The 16,956-nt window shown below is 26.7% G+C and overlaps 1 protein-coding gene across 2 annotated transcripts in view; it reads left to right on the plus strand.

The window, feature by feature from the left end:
• Nucleotides 1-16,563, plus strand: part of LOC129956915 (ral GTPase-activating protein subunit alpha-1-like) — a 69,503-nt gene extending 52,940 nt beyond the window's left edge. For both annotated transcript variants that reach the window (XM_056068950.1, XM_056068951.1), the window contains 13 exons: nt 573-776; nt 3,036-3,183; nt 4,971-5,143; nt 5,845-6,026; nt 8,282-8,389; nt 8,474-8,545; nt 8,857-8,980; nt 9,349-9,507; nt 12,944-13,102; nt 13,247-13,374; nt 14,003-14,133; nt 15,051-15,227; nt 16,218-16,563. In XM_056068950.1, the coding sequence (XP_055924925.1) occupies nt 573-776; nt 3,036-3,183; nt 4,971-5,143; nt 5,845-6,026; nt 8,282-8,389; nt 8,474-8,545; nt 8,857-8,980; nt 9,349-9,507; nt 12,944-13,102; nt 13,247-13,374; nt 14,003-14,133; nt 15,051-15,227; nt 16,218-16,252 (1,800 nt within the window). In that variant the 3' untranslated portion in view covers nt 16,253-16,563. The remainder of the gene's footprint in view (nt 1-572; nt 777-3,035; nt 3,184-4,970; nt 5,144-5,844; nt 6,027-8,281; nt 8,390-8,473; nt 8,546-8,856; nt 8,981-9,348; nt 9,508-12,943; nt 13,103-13,246; nt 13,375-14,002; nt 14,134-15,050; nt 15,228-16,217) is intronic.
• The last annotated feature ends 393 nt before the right edge of the window (nt 16,564-16,956 follow it).

The following is a 16,956-nucleotide window of genomic DNA, read 5'->3' on the forward strand; positions in this document are numbered from 1 at the left end:
TTGTATTCTGCTGAATCCACTTCACTAATTTTAGACTAAAGTTTGCATTTGTATTACTGTTAAAGAATATTTTTCATTATTCTTTGTCTAATCTGATTTTAGTTAGATAATCCAGTTCTTCCCCCCCCCCTCCTCCAAAAAATATTGTTGATTAACTTTGTACAATAAAATCTGTTCAAAGAAAAAGGTTGTGTAAATGCCAAATGATAATTTAACTAGATATTTTTAAAGACTATTAAAAAAAATCCCACCTATTTCAATTTTCGATAGGAAAAATATGATTTTAGATTTTTTTTAATAGATTACTTTTTATTTACTGTCATATTAAAATTAACAACTATTTAATTGTGGCATACATTCAGAAACAGTTTCTACTCAAATTGAGTTCTGGTGATACAGATAAGGGCTCCAAAAACAATTCTTATTTTCTTTTTAAAAATTTCTGTTATATATGCAATAATTTTAATTCTCAGTTTCATCTGAGAATCATAATTATGTCCCATTTTTTGAATCCCTTTATTTATTTAATGTAATTGGAATTAATCAAAATATAAATTCATTCTTTCTTACAGCTAATGTATCATTTAATTAATCATTTGGGTCATTTCCCAATGGGTATTGGAGCATCCCGTTTGACCAGCTTAGTGAATGAACATGATGATGTTCCAAACTTGACAGGCGATGAATTATCAGCAGAAGTATTCCATGCACCAAATGTCCAATTTTTTGTTCTTAACAACAGTTCCATCATTTCTTTTGTGGAGATACCAGCATTGGTAAGTTAATTGAAAATGAATTTAAAAAAGCAACAAAAATGTATTGAATAAATTTCTAAAACACATTGGGTTTTAGCACTTATCTTGCTTTTCTGTTCCTCAGTAATGAGTAAACTGAGTAGTTTTTCTTTTAGAGCTGCCTAATGTAATTTTCAACTACAATTTTCGTTGAATTTTCAGTACAGAAATACTCGATTAGCTATAACTTTTTAGAAAATGCAAATATTTCGTAGATTATTCTCTTTACCATAGCTGTAAATATGTTGTGTATAAAAATAATTGGAATGTCCAATAGAATTTTTTGTAGAATGTTTTACTTTTTGCTGCATTTTCACTATTTTTTTTACCTAAATTGACACATTTTACAGAATCTCAACTAGCACAGAATTTCCTGATCAATATTTTTCATTATTTGCAATCACATCGATTTAAAAAATGAAATAAAATAGCTCATTAGAGGGATTTTTCAAAAATTTGTCTCCTTAAGTAGACAGATACCTTAAATTTAACTTATTCATGGTGATGCAGAATGGAAAGTAGCTATATAAATAATGCAAAAGAAAAATATATATATATTAGCTTGAAATTATCAATTGTTGTTGGAAATATATTATATTTTGTGAAAATACCCTCAAAGTAATAACCCTAATTACAAAGTTTCATTATTTTAAAGTTGAATTCATCCCTTTTATCGTATATACCAACTATTGTTTTATCATTAGCAATTTCGATTTTTAAATCCAGAAAGGTAGCTTCAAGTTGATTTTTATTGGTTTCTGATAGAATTTAATCTTTTGGATAACAATTATTGATAATATGGCATCATCTATGTTTATCAAAAGTAAGTCATCAATATATCTCCAACCGTTTATTAAATTATATTTCATTATTTTCTTCTCATAGTAATGTAGGGGAAAAAAAGCACTTGAGCTCTTGAGAAAGCTGTTCCCATTGGAATGCCCTTTACTTGTTTATAAAAATTAATTCCATTAAGAACATAATTTTCAGCAATATTAAAATTACATAATTCTAGCCAGTTAATTTTAGTAATAACACTTTTATTTAAATATTCGTCATATATAAAAGTACAGACATTTATTAATTTTTCATGAGGCAGATTGGTGTATAAATTTTCGACATCATAAGTATTAAGTTTATTAATTGTTGTTGTCTTTAAGAAAGTCCAAAACTTCTTTTTTGCTATTAATTATAAAGTTATCTTCATCTTTGATTTTGTCCAGGATAATTTTTAAGTATTTAAAGAAATGTTTACCCATAAAATAATTATAACTGCCAGTGTTACTAGTCACAAATCTGAATTTTAATGTTTTTTTTTTTTTTTTTTTTATGAAATTTAACTGTTGGGAACAAATAAGGATAGTTTAAAGAGCAAGTCTTAATTTTGGTTTTTTTCGTGAAAGCTAACATTTTTCTTTATCTAATTCCTTTTTCCCCGTGTTCTTTAAAATATAAGTGGCATTAAAGTTATATTCATTAATTAATAGTTCTTTACAAGAGTATTTGCAAATTAAACAGAAATTATTTGCTGATTTATCTATTACTATAATAACACATTTTTCTTTTAAATTTTTTATTTCTTTTTCTAATGTTTTGCTAAAATAAATCCCTTGTTCTTTAGATCTGTCAACATCTGTATTTATTTTTGTTTTAATTTTCTCTAAAATTCGCACTTTCCATTCTCCAAAACCTTTCGCAGGTCAATGGTGTTTTCTAGATAATTTAGCAATAAAAATATCCATATCTGTTCCAGTAGAAATTAAAATTTTATTATTGTTTATTTTTCTCTTAATTTAAATTTAGTTCCGCTTTCCATTAACTGTCTTAAAGAGCTGGATTCAATAATTTTTCAATTTCATGTAATAATATGACCTTTATCCACATCTATAAAATTATAGCTTTCTTTTTTACAGTTACAATCTGTTTTATTTATTTTATCTAAATTTTTGCTATAGTAATTATAATTACAAATTTATTTCCTTAAAGTTGATGTATAACTAAACGCTATTGAAACAGCTGTTTATACGTTAAAGGAAAAAATATATTATTGTTATGCACAATTTTATGTCATTTTAGTTTTTTGAAGTAATTGTTATTATATTGTACCAAAAACTTATCAAGTGAAAGTTTGTGAAATAAATTTCACTCTGGTGAATGACCAAAAACTAAAAGAAAATACCAAATTTTTCTTGAAAAGTATCATAGTTAATATATTAGGAATGAAATGGTTTGTTACTCTAGGATATGCCTGGTGGAGGAGCAACTGCTGGTTTAACCACATCGAAATCCCAAGTGCGAATTATTATCCGAGATTTAGGTGGAAAATTTTCTTGGGATTCATCCATACTTTATGGCCCCCCAGATCTGTATTATAGTTCCCCAGATTCAGGTAATTTTCTTTGAATATAATTGAAATTATACATGTCAGACTTTTAAAATAGAAACACTCTTATATGAATGTGTATGTGACTCGATTACAATGGAAATATATTTTTATTTTATCTTTATGATTTTTATTAGTTTATTTTATGATAATAATAGAATTCTAAGGTTCATAATCTTTAAGATATAGAAACTAAATATTTGTTGAGGCCAGGAGTTCCCCTAACTGTGCGTTATGAGTCTATTTTTAGTATGTACTGGCATGATCTTGAATGTATATGTATCTTTCCCCAATTTGCAGAGATGTGGCATGAGCTTTAAGTTATATTAAATAATAGTTTTTTTTCACAATAGTTTTTTTAAAAATTTTTTACCTATAAATTCTTTTTGAAAAGACCATGTACAGTTTATTTATGGAAAAAAATATCAGTGTGCCATAATTGAAATGGGTCACTATAGATTCAGATTTTAAAAAGTGTTTCATAATGTTTGAAATTTAGGAAGCATTGGTACAGGCAGTCTAACAAATTTATTAAATGTTTATTGTGCAGTTATTATCATGTTTATACATTTAAAGTTATTTTGCTGTTATCAATTTGAATAACCTCCAGTAAACAATAGAATTTCCCCTATTTTATTTGGAACCGTTATGTGGAATATCATTCTTACTTACATCTGGGAAGTAATGCAATAGTTTGTAGTTATTACTTGAATTATTTTCTTCATGATTCAAAAAAGAAAAATTATGTAAAATATCTTAAATGGGAGAGCGAAAACCTTAGAATTATTTAATTTGCTGTGAAGAAGATATGCATTTTATAAATTAAATAAAGTAAAACAAAAATCCAATGAATATGTATATACTTTCCAGTTAAAAATCAAATGTAAAATGCATATACATCCGTTTTATAAATTCCAAGCCAATCTATATATGTGGTATATTATTTCTCATGACTGCATAAATTTGTGCCTCCCCCCCCCCTAATTTATGCATATTATTTTTAATGAAAGGAATTATAAATGTTGTATTATTGCTCAAAAAATATTTTGCAATTATTTCATATAAATCAATTGTTATTTATTATAGCAGATTAGAAAATATGATCTTAAAAAAAATTAACAATATTGAAAGTTGCAAGCGTAAATTTAGTAAGAAAAGCTTTTATTAAGATTATAAAGCATTTATATTGATAAGAGTTGATTTTTTTTTTGTTTGTTTAAAGTTTGATCTCATTTAATACAGATTATTATATCTCACATCTAGCATACAATAATATTCAATATTTGGCAGTTTGGTAAATTGTATCTTATAAATCCTGAGACTTGAGGAGGTGGGGGGGGGGGGTATTGTAAATTACACTATAGAAATTCCTAGCATTTGAAAAAAAGGAGAAATATATTTTCGAAAGTTCTAGAATTATGTTAAAGTTGAATTGGGGAACTAAGCTTCTTGAATTTTTATGTACAATTTCTTCATCGGAAAAAGAATTGTGGTCTTTATTTTAAAAATGTTGAAGGCATAAATCTAAAGTTAGTTTTTTAACGGTTTTTTATTTTTGGAAGAATAAATATCTTTAAAAATTTGATAGTTGCAATAAAATCATTTTAACTGATAAAGTTATTTATGAATTTATGATTTCTTAAAAAAAAAAAAAGTGTGTAAAAATTGTTTTCTAGCATTATCTGGGAAAAAGATTATTATCATGCAATAATCAGTATTTTGTGCTTAAGTTCTTGATGAACTGTATGATTTTTTATGGCTTATATTATTTATTTATAATTTATTTTCGCTAGACCCATTTAGTGCTCCACCAAGTCTAGAAGTTTCTCAGGGACATCAGCCAACAAGTAGCCTTAATAAGGATGGGTATTCCAGCTCACTATCTAGTCAATGTCTAAGGCATAGGCCGAAAGACTTGTTACCTACTGTTGAAAACAGTGCTGATGATTTGGATAATTTGGATGATGTAAGTAATCCTTTTCCCATTTCAGGTATTACTAATATAATTTCTGTAAATTATATGAAGCAGGATACAAAAGTTATTGAAAATGTTCTATATAGCAGAATGCTACACCTAAAGGACTGAATTTTGTATGAAGTTACTTCTTGGATAAGAGGTGCTCAAGTTTTCTAATATTTTAATTAGGATTTACTTATTGGAAATTAATTGAAGCTTTGAAGTTTTTCCAGAATAATTTCTGAGTACATCTTTGCACAAAAATCATTTTTATATGATTTTAAAATTGTTTTTAAAAAATCTGTTCGGTGATATCATTTTTATGTTTGTGCAATTCTTTTCTTTGATTTTAATGAATTTTTAAAAAGGTTTCCTGCAACAGCTAATTAAATACTTTTTTATCGTTTCTTCACTATTAAAATGCTCAGTAGTCTGTTAATTGTGAAGTCGACTTTCATAAATAATCTTTAATTTGAAAAATTAGCAAGTTTTCATTTAAAATATATTGAATTTTGCAGCATCATTCTTTTTTTGAGTAAAACGTGGAATAAGTGAAGTTTGTGTAGCTTAGACATAAATAAGTTAAACAGTATTGGACTTTGCTGTTTGTCAATTATGACAGTTGCTACGCATTAAATTTCATGATATTTAATTTGTTTTCTAAGTATTACTCTTCTGCCATTTTATAATGAAATGACTTTTTTTCCCAGTTACTTCAATATATAGGATATACCAGTTCAGAATGCGTTTGTATTCCTGGTCAGCCTTTAAATTCAGCATCTCGCTTACAAAATGAAGATGGTCGTCAAAAGGAAATGGAAACAATAAATGTGATCCTAAATCAACGGAATCAAGAACATTCACAATCTCTTAAATTCTCTCTGAATAGCTGGTAAGCTTGATACTTTTATACTTTTATTTATATATATATATTTTTTTATTATCATCTGGTGGAATTATAGATACTGTTAATCTAGAAGATGCGCTCGTATAGATGGCATGTTATCCTGTTTGCAGTATTTCAGATATGATTGCCAAACTGAATTTTATAAAATTATAAATTATGCCAAATATAAGCACAGAAAAATAAAATATGATTAAAATGAACGATAAAAGGAATAAATTTACCAAAAATATTTCAAATAATGTACAATTCTTACATTAATTATTATTCATATTTACATTCATTTTTAGCAGACATAAAAAAATAATAAACAGATGCCAAAACAGCATGACTGATATCAGTAAGAGATTATATATAATTATGGAGCATGGATTATCAGATGAATTCACGGAAATTTAAACAGGTTTCTGTATTATAACTGTGCATATTTCTAGTGTTATATAAGTCTGAAATAGTATTTAATTGAAAATAAACTGTAAGTGATAGTTAACTTGTTAAAAAATATATAAATAATTTAAATGACTTTAACTCTTTAACTGTTTTGCTTTTTTCATAATATAATTAGATTACATTATTTTTTTGGGTATTAATGGATTATGTGTAAATTTTTCTGTTGAATTACAATATCTTTAAATTATGAATTCGAGGCAATAATGCCTAATGAGAGCTGATTCAATGATTAAAGAATTAATTAAAAGTTAAATAAAATATATTCTTATATATTTATTTTTTATTAAACTTAATTTTTTTAAAATTACCACTTACACAGTTTATACATAAACAGCAGCTATTTATATACATTTATATCTAACTAATCTATACACTTCTTGTTCTAAAAAAAAAAAAAAAAAAATCAAATACTGTATGATCCATTAAATATATCCTATGCAAAATATGGGACTGTTTATTGCAATGCATAAAACTAGTTGATTTTTTGCATTGGCATATATAATTTCCTAGTGCCACTTGTAACATTGGGTTAAGTTTAAAAATAATTCAGCCAATGCAAAATCCCAATTTCTATTTTGATATCCAGCAACTCAGATAGCTTAGGGTTTTTTTCCTCCTTCTTATGTGCATGAATAAAGCATAAATAAAAATTAGTTATGGTATCATAAACTTCACATTTTATTTACATTTTTTTTTAAGTTGGATTAAACCAAATATCAATGAGTTAAGGTTTGATTTTTTTTTATTTGTATTATATTGGTTAAATGGATTTTCACTACACAGGACAAGTTGGATGTGATTTCTATAATTTTCTTTTAACTTTTCTTTTCAAATTTGTATTTGGTAATGCCTACTTTTTCTATTAGTAGATCATTTTTAGTTTCAATCCAAACTTAATGAATAGTTTTGATTTGAGTGTTTAGAAACAGTTTTGCTATAGAACATTCATTTCATTGCACAGAAATAAAACTGTTTTTAATATATATTTACAGTTAAAGAGTGCTACAAATAATTGACATATTTTAATTTCTTAAGCTTTCTGTCAATGTACATGAGTTTTTTTTATTACAACTTTCATTAATTAATTTGTAATGATCATATCCAAGATATTTTTAACAGGATAACAGCCCATCGAGACAGATATATCTTCTACTTTTATAGGATAGTTCTGTATATTTATTAATAATTTACTTGCAAATTAAAGAAGCCCTAATTTTGAGAAATATTTTTGCTTATTCTTGTTCAATACTTAAAATACTAGTTATATATACTTACAAATATATGCATTGAAAAAAAAAATGAGATTGTCTACAATTCTAGCATTCCTCTTAAATGTTTTCATATTTTGAATAATTGAACTTCGATTTAAAAAGTTGTTCTTTCTGAAAATATAAAAGGCAAGAAAATTTATAATACATTTTAATTTACATGTTTACAATTGTGATGTAAATAATTTATATGAAACTAGAAATATGTGTTATATTTTAAAATAGTCATTAAATAGTTATTAAAGTAGAAAAAAAAACAGTAATAATATGAAAACAAATTTATTTTCTACTAATTAAATAATTTTGGATTTGTTATAAACTTTTATAGTCATTTTCTATAAATGTTATTGTCCAATCAATTTCTACTTTAAAATTTTGTCTTCGTACATTGCATGCATTTAAAGAAAATTAAAGCTTTTTTATTTCTGTTTTTCTAAAAAGCAAAATAATAGTTTTGATTTCTGTCAAATCAAGAATTTGAAACATGTTTTTATTATAACAATTTATCTAAATTGCTTATTGCAGTATGGAGGCAAAAGGAGTGCAGTCGCCTCATCCAGTTGATGCAAATTCTCAATTTCAGCATTGCAGATTGCTTTTAAATCAATTGGGATTTACATCATGGGAAAGGAGGTAGGAATTGGTTAAAATTTTATTATCTTTTACATTTTTTCTATGGTTTTTTGTTTTTAATTCCCAAATATTTAAACTTCTTAGGTCACAGTTTGATTTATTGAAGAAAAATGAGCAACTGTTACGAGAATTAAGGAATTTAGATAAGCAATTCTGGTTAGTATTTGTATGCTTTAATTTTTTTTAAAAAGTCTTAAGTCTATGAATAACTTATTTTGAAAAACAAAGATACACTATTTTCTGTAAAAATTTTATATTTCTTGAATGAAAACAATTCTAAATATTTAAATGAAGAAATTGAAAAAATTTTATATTTTTTTCAACTGTTTGAATTGAATTGACTTCCACTGGATTAAATTTAAATATTTTAGAAATTTAATGTTAAGTTTCAGAGAATCTTTTTTGTTCACTTTTTATGAAGATATAAATGAAAACATGTAACTGCATATTTTCTTTCTGTCTTTCAGCCGAGATACTCATAAGATTGCTGTTATATATGTTGCTGTTGGACAAGAAGATAAAAATTCTATTCTATCAAATTTAGGTGCAAGTTTAGAATTTGAAGAATTTGTTGCTGGTTTAGGATGGGAAGTATGTTTTTATTGATTTATTTAATTTATTCTTTAAAACAATTGCTAATAGATTTTTTTTATTTGAAAATCATTTTCTGGATCATCATACTAATTCATTTAAATTAGTTTATTTGGTTATTTTTCTCAGTATTAAAAATTATTAAATATCTATTGTTTTAATATTTAAAATTTGTTGATTGCAAGTAAATGAAAGTATTCTAGATTGATTGAAATGCCAATAAGTACAAAATTTTGTCATTAATACAATAGTTTACTTCTGTGTTTTTATTATGTTCTGGAGGAAATTTAATGCTATATCACTGCACCATAATTTTTAATGTCGAACCTTACTGAGATAAGGATTTAACATTTCATGTTTTTTTATAGGTGGAATTAGAAAGTCATCCTGGTTTTCTTGGAGGCTTGCAACGAAATAAGAGTACTGGTGATACTTCTCCGTACTATGCAACTCCATTCACTGAAGTGATGTTCCATGTTTCTACAAGAATGTCCACAATTTTTGAGGCAGACACAATTCATAAAAAGGTTTTTGAACTTTTAAAAATTTTCTCTTCTTTGATTGTTTTTAAAAGAATTAGATTCATAACATTTTTCAACTTGCTATTTGTACTCGCATTGATTTTGATTGAAATCTGTAATAATTGAATGGGCTAATGTTATTATAGTGGTGTAAGTCGCATGTTCTTTTTTGCAAATCAGTGTATCACAAAAATTACTATAGTGAAGCGATATGGGGATGGACGAAGGATAGAACCTGGGACCTTGTGGTTAGCAGTCCAGTAACTTAACCATTTTACCAAAACGATCGTTCGGGTAGAAGAGTTGTTTATTGGCTTATATGCTATTCACCACAGTACTCTCCCTCCATTGAGTCGAAGGGGAGACGAACGATATGGCTGTTGAGTGATGATGTATTTTAGTAGTAGCTGTTGTCTTACTGGGCCAGTACCCAGTTGAATAGCGCCAAATGTGTCTGGCGACTTTGGGCTGCTGCGTCACGTGAGTCTGACGACTTTAGTTTGCTGCGTTAAGTGAGTCTGACGACTTTGGTTGCGGGTAGATGGCGTCACAACAGCTGTTACGAAGGTTGAAGGTTCAGCATCCGAGGTCACCAATGAAGCGATATGAGGATGGACGAAGGATAGAACCTGGGACCTTGTGGTTAGCAGTCCAGTAACTTAACCATTTTACCAAAACGATCGTTCGGGTAGAAGAGTTGTTAACTGGCTTATATGCTATTCACCACAATAGTATTCATGAATAAAAATGTTGTAATATCATATTATTGTTCACTTAAATCCAGATTTAATATAAGAGTTGAATTGAATCAAATTATGCATTGGATACAATTTTTTTTCAAAATGGATTTATACTATTATACTTTTATCCATCCATTTCTGGATTTTTATTTACTTGAAAATTTCTGTAAATCTTATGTGTAATTATTACCCAGCTTTACTCCAAATAGATTCAAACTCATTTATTCACAATGATTAAAACACAGGAAATTTCTTTAATTGCTTTCCATCACAATTCATAGGACATGTGTGGAAATACAAATTATTTTTGTTGCAATTTTAAGTTAATTTAAATTATAATTTAAGAATTTTTCGTAATTTGTTTATGTTATTTACTTAAGTATCTTTAGAAATGATTATTTTCTAAAGTTGAAAATACTGCTTTATACATAGAAATTATCTCTACAATGGTGTATGTAAATTTCCTGCCACACTTGAAGGTGTTCTGATAATTGCATATATATATTAAAAATATTCAAAAAGTAATTTTTGTATCACTCAAACTCCCACTTAAGGTATTTTTTAATTTTTAAGAAGTATGGTTCTATATTTGTTCCTATGGACTCAAAATGCTGTATTGAAAAATTCTTTTCTAAAACTATATAAGTTCCAAATACTTTTAGATGGCCCCTCTTTCCAGCTTTTCATCTTCCAGTTCAGTCTTTTGCGTTATACTCCTTGTGACTTTTAATAAAGAACACATATATATGTGTGTGTGTGTGTGTTATGATATTTTAAACTCTTAATTTAATCCAAATTAATTTCCAAAACTTTATCTTAATTTAACCCATAGTAAAATATTTTCTTATTTCCTGATCTCATTGAAGCTGTGTAAAGCTTTTCTGTATGAAGCTGTGTAAAAATTACTGTGCAATCACATAAACGTATCAAATGAAAGTGATCCCTTCGTTGCCCTTGACAAAGGTCACCACGTGTATTGAATTGGCGCATGGCCAGAAATTCCATGTTATATAGGACTAGTGATCATTTGTTTCTCCCATTTTACTTCAGCTTTTGTCCCGCACTGCGCCTTCTTGTAAATAAATCATGCCTGTCTTCCTAGAAAGAATAAAACGAAATCAAAAATACAATGTCTCGTCTATGTCTTCAAATCTGCAATCTACTTTTCAGAAATAATGTTACATACATACATAATGTTACATATATATATATATATATATCATCAATTGAAGACCAATAACTTTTAGAAGTAAGTTTTATTTAGTGATGAAAAAAATTCAACATTTTTGGCAGTGGCACCTGTTGCACTGTATGGAGAAAGCCTAATACTATTTTGGATCCAAAAAATTTACACCCTACAGTTAAAATGGTGGTGACTCCGTTATGATTTGGGATTGTATGGCTGCATCCGGGGTAGGAAATTTAGTTTCTAAAGATGGCATTATGAGTCATATGGCTGACTTGGATATACTTCGCTGCAATCTAAAGGAAAGTACTAAAAATTTGTATTTAGAGGGATATTTCATTTTCCAGCAGGACAATGACTCCAAACAGAAAGCATGTAATGTCAAAATGTAGTGTCTTATTCATTATAAAGAGCATTTACACACACCACCACAGTACCCCGACATCAATGTCACTGAATATCTGTGGGCCACACTCGAAATAGTGGTTCAAAAACCCAAAATTAGAAACAAAACCCATTTAAAACAAGTTTGCTCGAAGAATGGGGTAAAATATCTTCAGATACTACCAAAAATGGATCGAATCAGTACCAGGACGTTTAAAGGCCGATATAAAAGCCAAAACACATGCAATTAAATATTGACACTTTTTTTCTTTGCGAGATATTACAAAAATTTCACTGGTGTATTCTCAATTTTTTGAGGCAAAAATCTGCATATGTTTATTTAAAATGCTTCTGAAATATTTCAGTTTAGAGGGGGTTTGTTGATTTTTCTTTATTTTTACCTTAAGTTAAGCCTTTTTTTATGTGTAAAAAATAAAAACATGTTTGCACTTCTCGGTAAAGTGTTATTTATATTGAAAGTTGGATTTATCAAGTCAAAGTAAGGTGTACTCTCAATTGTTTGAGCCACTGTATAAATATATATTTAATGTATGTATTCAGAAAATTAAATGACCAATAACTTTAGAATTTAATATGCTGCATTTAAATTCTAAAGTCATCAGATGTTAAATGAATTTTGCACACGATAAGGATATTATTGATTTTGAATTAGCAGTTAACTTCTCTATCTAAGAGCATTTTTTTTTCTTTCTAATATTAATATAATTTATCATAATAATGAAATCAACCATATTTTAACCCTTGCACTTATAATTTTTATTCTGCTATTAATCTGATTTAAGGTAAGCTATAATAAGAAAGAATTATCTTCAGCAATGTTTTATTGATGTAAAGAGTTGGAAATTTCTAGTGACTACTAAAACTTGTTATATATTTTTATAGGTCCCTTATGATATGGATTAATTTTGATTTTAAATTTTTGGTATTGATGGGTAGGATGGTGAATCCATTTTAAATCATTCGAAAGCAATATACGTAATATAGATAACTTTATGTGTTTGTGTATATATTAGTGTTGATTCCTTTTACTTTTCTTATTATGGAATTTTAAATCAAGTATCACATTTAAAATCAAATTTCTGTTTCCTAAAGCAGATATTTTTGTGCTTAGGTCTGTCACCTTGGAAATGATGAAGTTCACATTGTGTGGTCAGAACACACAAGGGATTACCGAAAAGAGATTATTGCGACTGAATTCTGTGATGTCTTAATTGTGATATATCCACTTGGTGGAAGAATGTATAGGATACATATTTCCAGAAAATTGGGAGTAAGATATTTTATGCAATAAATATTTGTCACTTCTTTGTAAATTAATAGTTTTTTTTAGATTATTTATATATATTCTTAATTTTTAAAAAGTTGATGCCTTATTTCTTTGAATAAATTAATTATAATTGTTTTTTGTGTACAGATTCCTTTCTTTGGGCCTTTATTTAACGGTGCTATTGTTGGACACAAGGTTTTACCAGGCCTTGTTAGGGCAACTGCAATAAATGCAAATAGAGCAAAGAGGTCTTTGATCTCTCTTTATATGAATTAGTATCCTTTTTCATGTTATTTGTTTAAAATTTGATTGTGTATTCTAATAAAAAAATTTTGATGCTCTAATCTTAGAATTTTTTTAGACAAAATAATTTTTTGGCAGAACTTTTAAATCAAATTTTCCTATGACTTAAAAAAATGTTGTGGATAATTTTTGCTCACGTTGTAATCAAAATAATATTGTTTTATAGATATTTAATGCAAAGTATTTTGAATATATTATTAAACAAAAAAAGTAACAAGCTTAAACACAGACTCAAGTTTTTTTAATTTTTTTGTTATATTTCTATGCTTTTTTTATATATATTATGTTGCATATATATTTGAAATTTTAGATGATTTGAGAAATTTTATAATAGCTTTTTATCCCACAAAAGAATATAAATATTGGAAACTTCTGCATTGATTGAATCCTATTTGAATTTTTAAACTACCTATTTTATACATTTCATTGAGATTTGATTAATCTGCTTCCAAATTTAATTTTTTTTAAAAAGGTGTAAATTTTATTATTTATTGGGTAGATTGTGAATTGATTGAAGATTTAAAAAAAAAAATATTTTATCTAGGAAGTTTCTGTTTTGTATGTGCTATGAAACATTTATATTCCTTTAACTAGAAATAGCTTTGAAGAGAGGCATAAATCTCTAGAAACAATTGTACAGAATCACAAAGACCAAACTACATTTGAGCAATTTGCTGCAAGTGTATATTCACCAGCCCCTTCAAAATCGTATGCTGCCAGTAGATCATCAGGTACTATTGCCCGAATAAATTTCCATTTTTTTTATATTTACTATTTTACTTTTTTATGCATTCTTTTTTATACTAACATTTACCAGATCATTTGCTGAAAATAATAAGTTTTATTTCAGTTGAGTCTCTTTTGCATAATTTGATATTTATGATGCCTTTAACATTGTATTTTCCAATTTCAAAACTTGATAAACATTTAATGCATGTTATTATACATACCCTCCAACTACAGAATCTTATTCCAGCATAAATATAAAAACTATGGAGATACTTCTCATTGCAAAATATGCATGAGTTTGTTATGGTGTTAAATTGAGCAATGATAATTTTTAAAAACTAGTGCTACTATTTAATAAAAAAATCTGTATATGTTAAAAAATAATGTTAATTGGTTTGATCAACAAAATTATGTTGGGAGATTTTTTTAAAAATGACAGTATTTTACTTACTTATTTAGTATATATCTATAAGAAGTACTACAAATGGTTGGGTAACTAATGTTGGGGGTTATGTATTATAATAATGTAATATTTATTCTGTTCATTGTGTAAATGAGCATCTCTAATGCTAATTTTTATTGGCTTATATGTTAGTTAATGTTATAAGTAGTATGTTTGATTCATAGGGAATTTTATTGTTTTAAAAATCTAATAACTCTTCTATAATTTTAATATAATGTAATTATTGTTTGATTTTTTTTTTTTTTTTTTTTTGCATTAGAAATTTTTAAAACTAGTTAGTTTTTAATATAAGTTTTGTTATGTTTCAAACAAAATTCTTTAAAGTTTATGTGGATAAGTGCCTTATTTTTTATGTTCTGTATCAGATTATGAACATCTCTTATATCTGAAACAGGCTCTTTTATTGTATATAAATGTATTTTATTATTTTTAAAATTAAAATTTCTGTTTACGAAGGTCCTCCTAGTCGAGCAGACAGTTCTTGTTCTAAAGGTATACCTAATCTAGCAGCAGCCTTGTTGGACGCTCACAGCAAAGGAAGTGCATACAGTCCCAGTATGAGAAGTCGGACAGTAAGTCAGTCGACGGCTGAAGATATGTCACCTCACAGTTCACCCCAAGTTTCTCAACGAGGTAATATTTGTTAAAAAGTAATTATTATAGACAATATTTTATTGTTGTCCAAAGTAAAACCATCTTAGAAATTTAATTTATACATGCATATACTTTGTGTATACATGCATGTATGTGCAAATTCAAACAAACTAGATGGGTAAAATTTGTTAAGAGATCTTAGAACAAATGTATATCTATAAAATTTAGGTCTAGATTCAATAAAGGGTAATCCATTTACCTATGTAGTTAAGCAGAACATTTCTAAAATTTTACCAGCTGGTTTCATGAAATTCGACATATAACCTGTATATTTCAGTTTAAATATCTCTGTCAAATATTATATTTATTCTGTCATTCAAAAAGAAATAAATCACTTTTGACAGTGGAATGTTACAATTAATTCGTAAATTTTTTTAAAAGCGCAATTTTTTTGGCCACTATTTTAAAGTTATTATTTTTTTGTGTATGTGGAAATGTGCAAAAAAATTCTGAAACAGTATTTCCTTTATTTTTACTTATTCCAAATATTTGTAAGTATTCAGAAGAGTTATTTTTGCTTGTGTGTATATATTTAAAGAAAATCATCTTCTTACTTACTAGGCAAAATTTTTTTTGGCTGTTCTATTGGCAAATTTGATGCTGAAAAATAAAAAGAGAATGCAAAGGAAAAATTTTTTTTGTCTTGTTTTGTACTATTTTTCATTATAGGAAGCTTTTATATATTTTTAAAAGAATAATTCATAATGGTGAAGTTATCTGTTTATATGCAATATTTCTCAGAATTCATTTTTAAGGTAGAAAAGCCTTATCAAACATTCATTCTTACTGAAGCATTAGAAAATATTTTTAAGACGGATCTTTTTTAAAAAAAAATGGATTCATTATTTAAAAAATAATATAAATTCTGAGATGTTAGTTCACTATTTTTATAAAAATTCTCTTTTTATAATAAATTATGTGATTTTTTTTGGTACATATACTAATTTTATGGTTTTTGTTCTTTTTCAGATCGTCCATTATCTTCATCTCAAAGCCAGACGTAGCATTTTGCTTGTAAATAAATTGTGGATAACCATTAATATAATTTTCAATTCTCTTTGCTAGTTGGACTAATGTGAGTGAGGAAGAGTGATTTGGCAGATGTGTGAAATTAAAATACACGAATGCCTTTGTTCTAATGCAATACAACGTGATCCAAAGTGCCATTCCTGGTAGTGATAATGTTCATTGATTTCAATTATCTGCGATCGACTTACACATTCCAAAGACTTGCACGGTCCTCAAATGCAGGATGTCCCAAAAGTTCTTTTGCATTCCACTTTTACAAATTATGAAATAAAAATGTATATTTTTCTATTGGTTCAATTCATTGTTTATGATGATATTGAAAAAAATTATATTTTCAAAAATTTGTAATTAATCTTACATGATTATTTTTAATAGAGTTTTGATATGAATTGACTGAAACAAAATGGTTATTGATAGGAAAGCAAAATCTGAGGAAAATAGGGGGAGGGATGAAAATATCAGAATTCTTTTAATGAACTATGATCATTTCTTCAAAAGAAAAAGATAATCAAAACAAGAAAAAATAAAATCTATTAAAAGTTTTTTATTTAAAAAAATTTAAAAATTAAAAAGTATATGTCTACTAAAAGAATGCGATGGCAATTTGTTTAAATCAGTAGAGCCAACAGAATAATCAATATTTTCCATGAAAAATTAAAAATTTATCTAATGTTTTAGA

This window comes from Argiope bruennichi, chromosome 11, assembly GCF_947563725.1.
Source record: "Argiope bruennichi chromosome 11, qqArgBrue1.1, whole genome shotgun sequence".
NCBI lineage: Eukaryota > Metazoa > Arthropoda > Arachnida > Araneae > Araneidae > Argiope > Argiope bruennichi.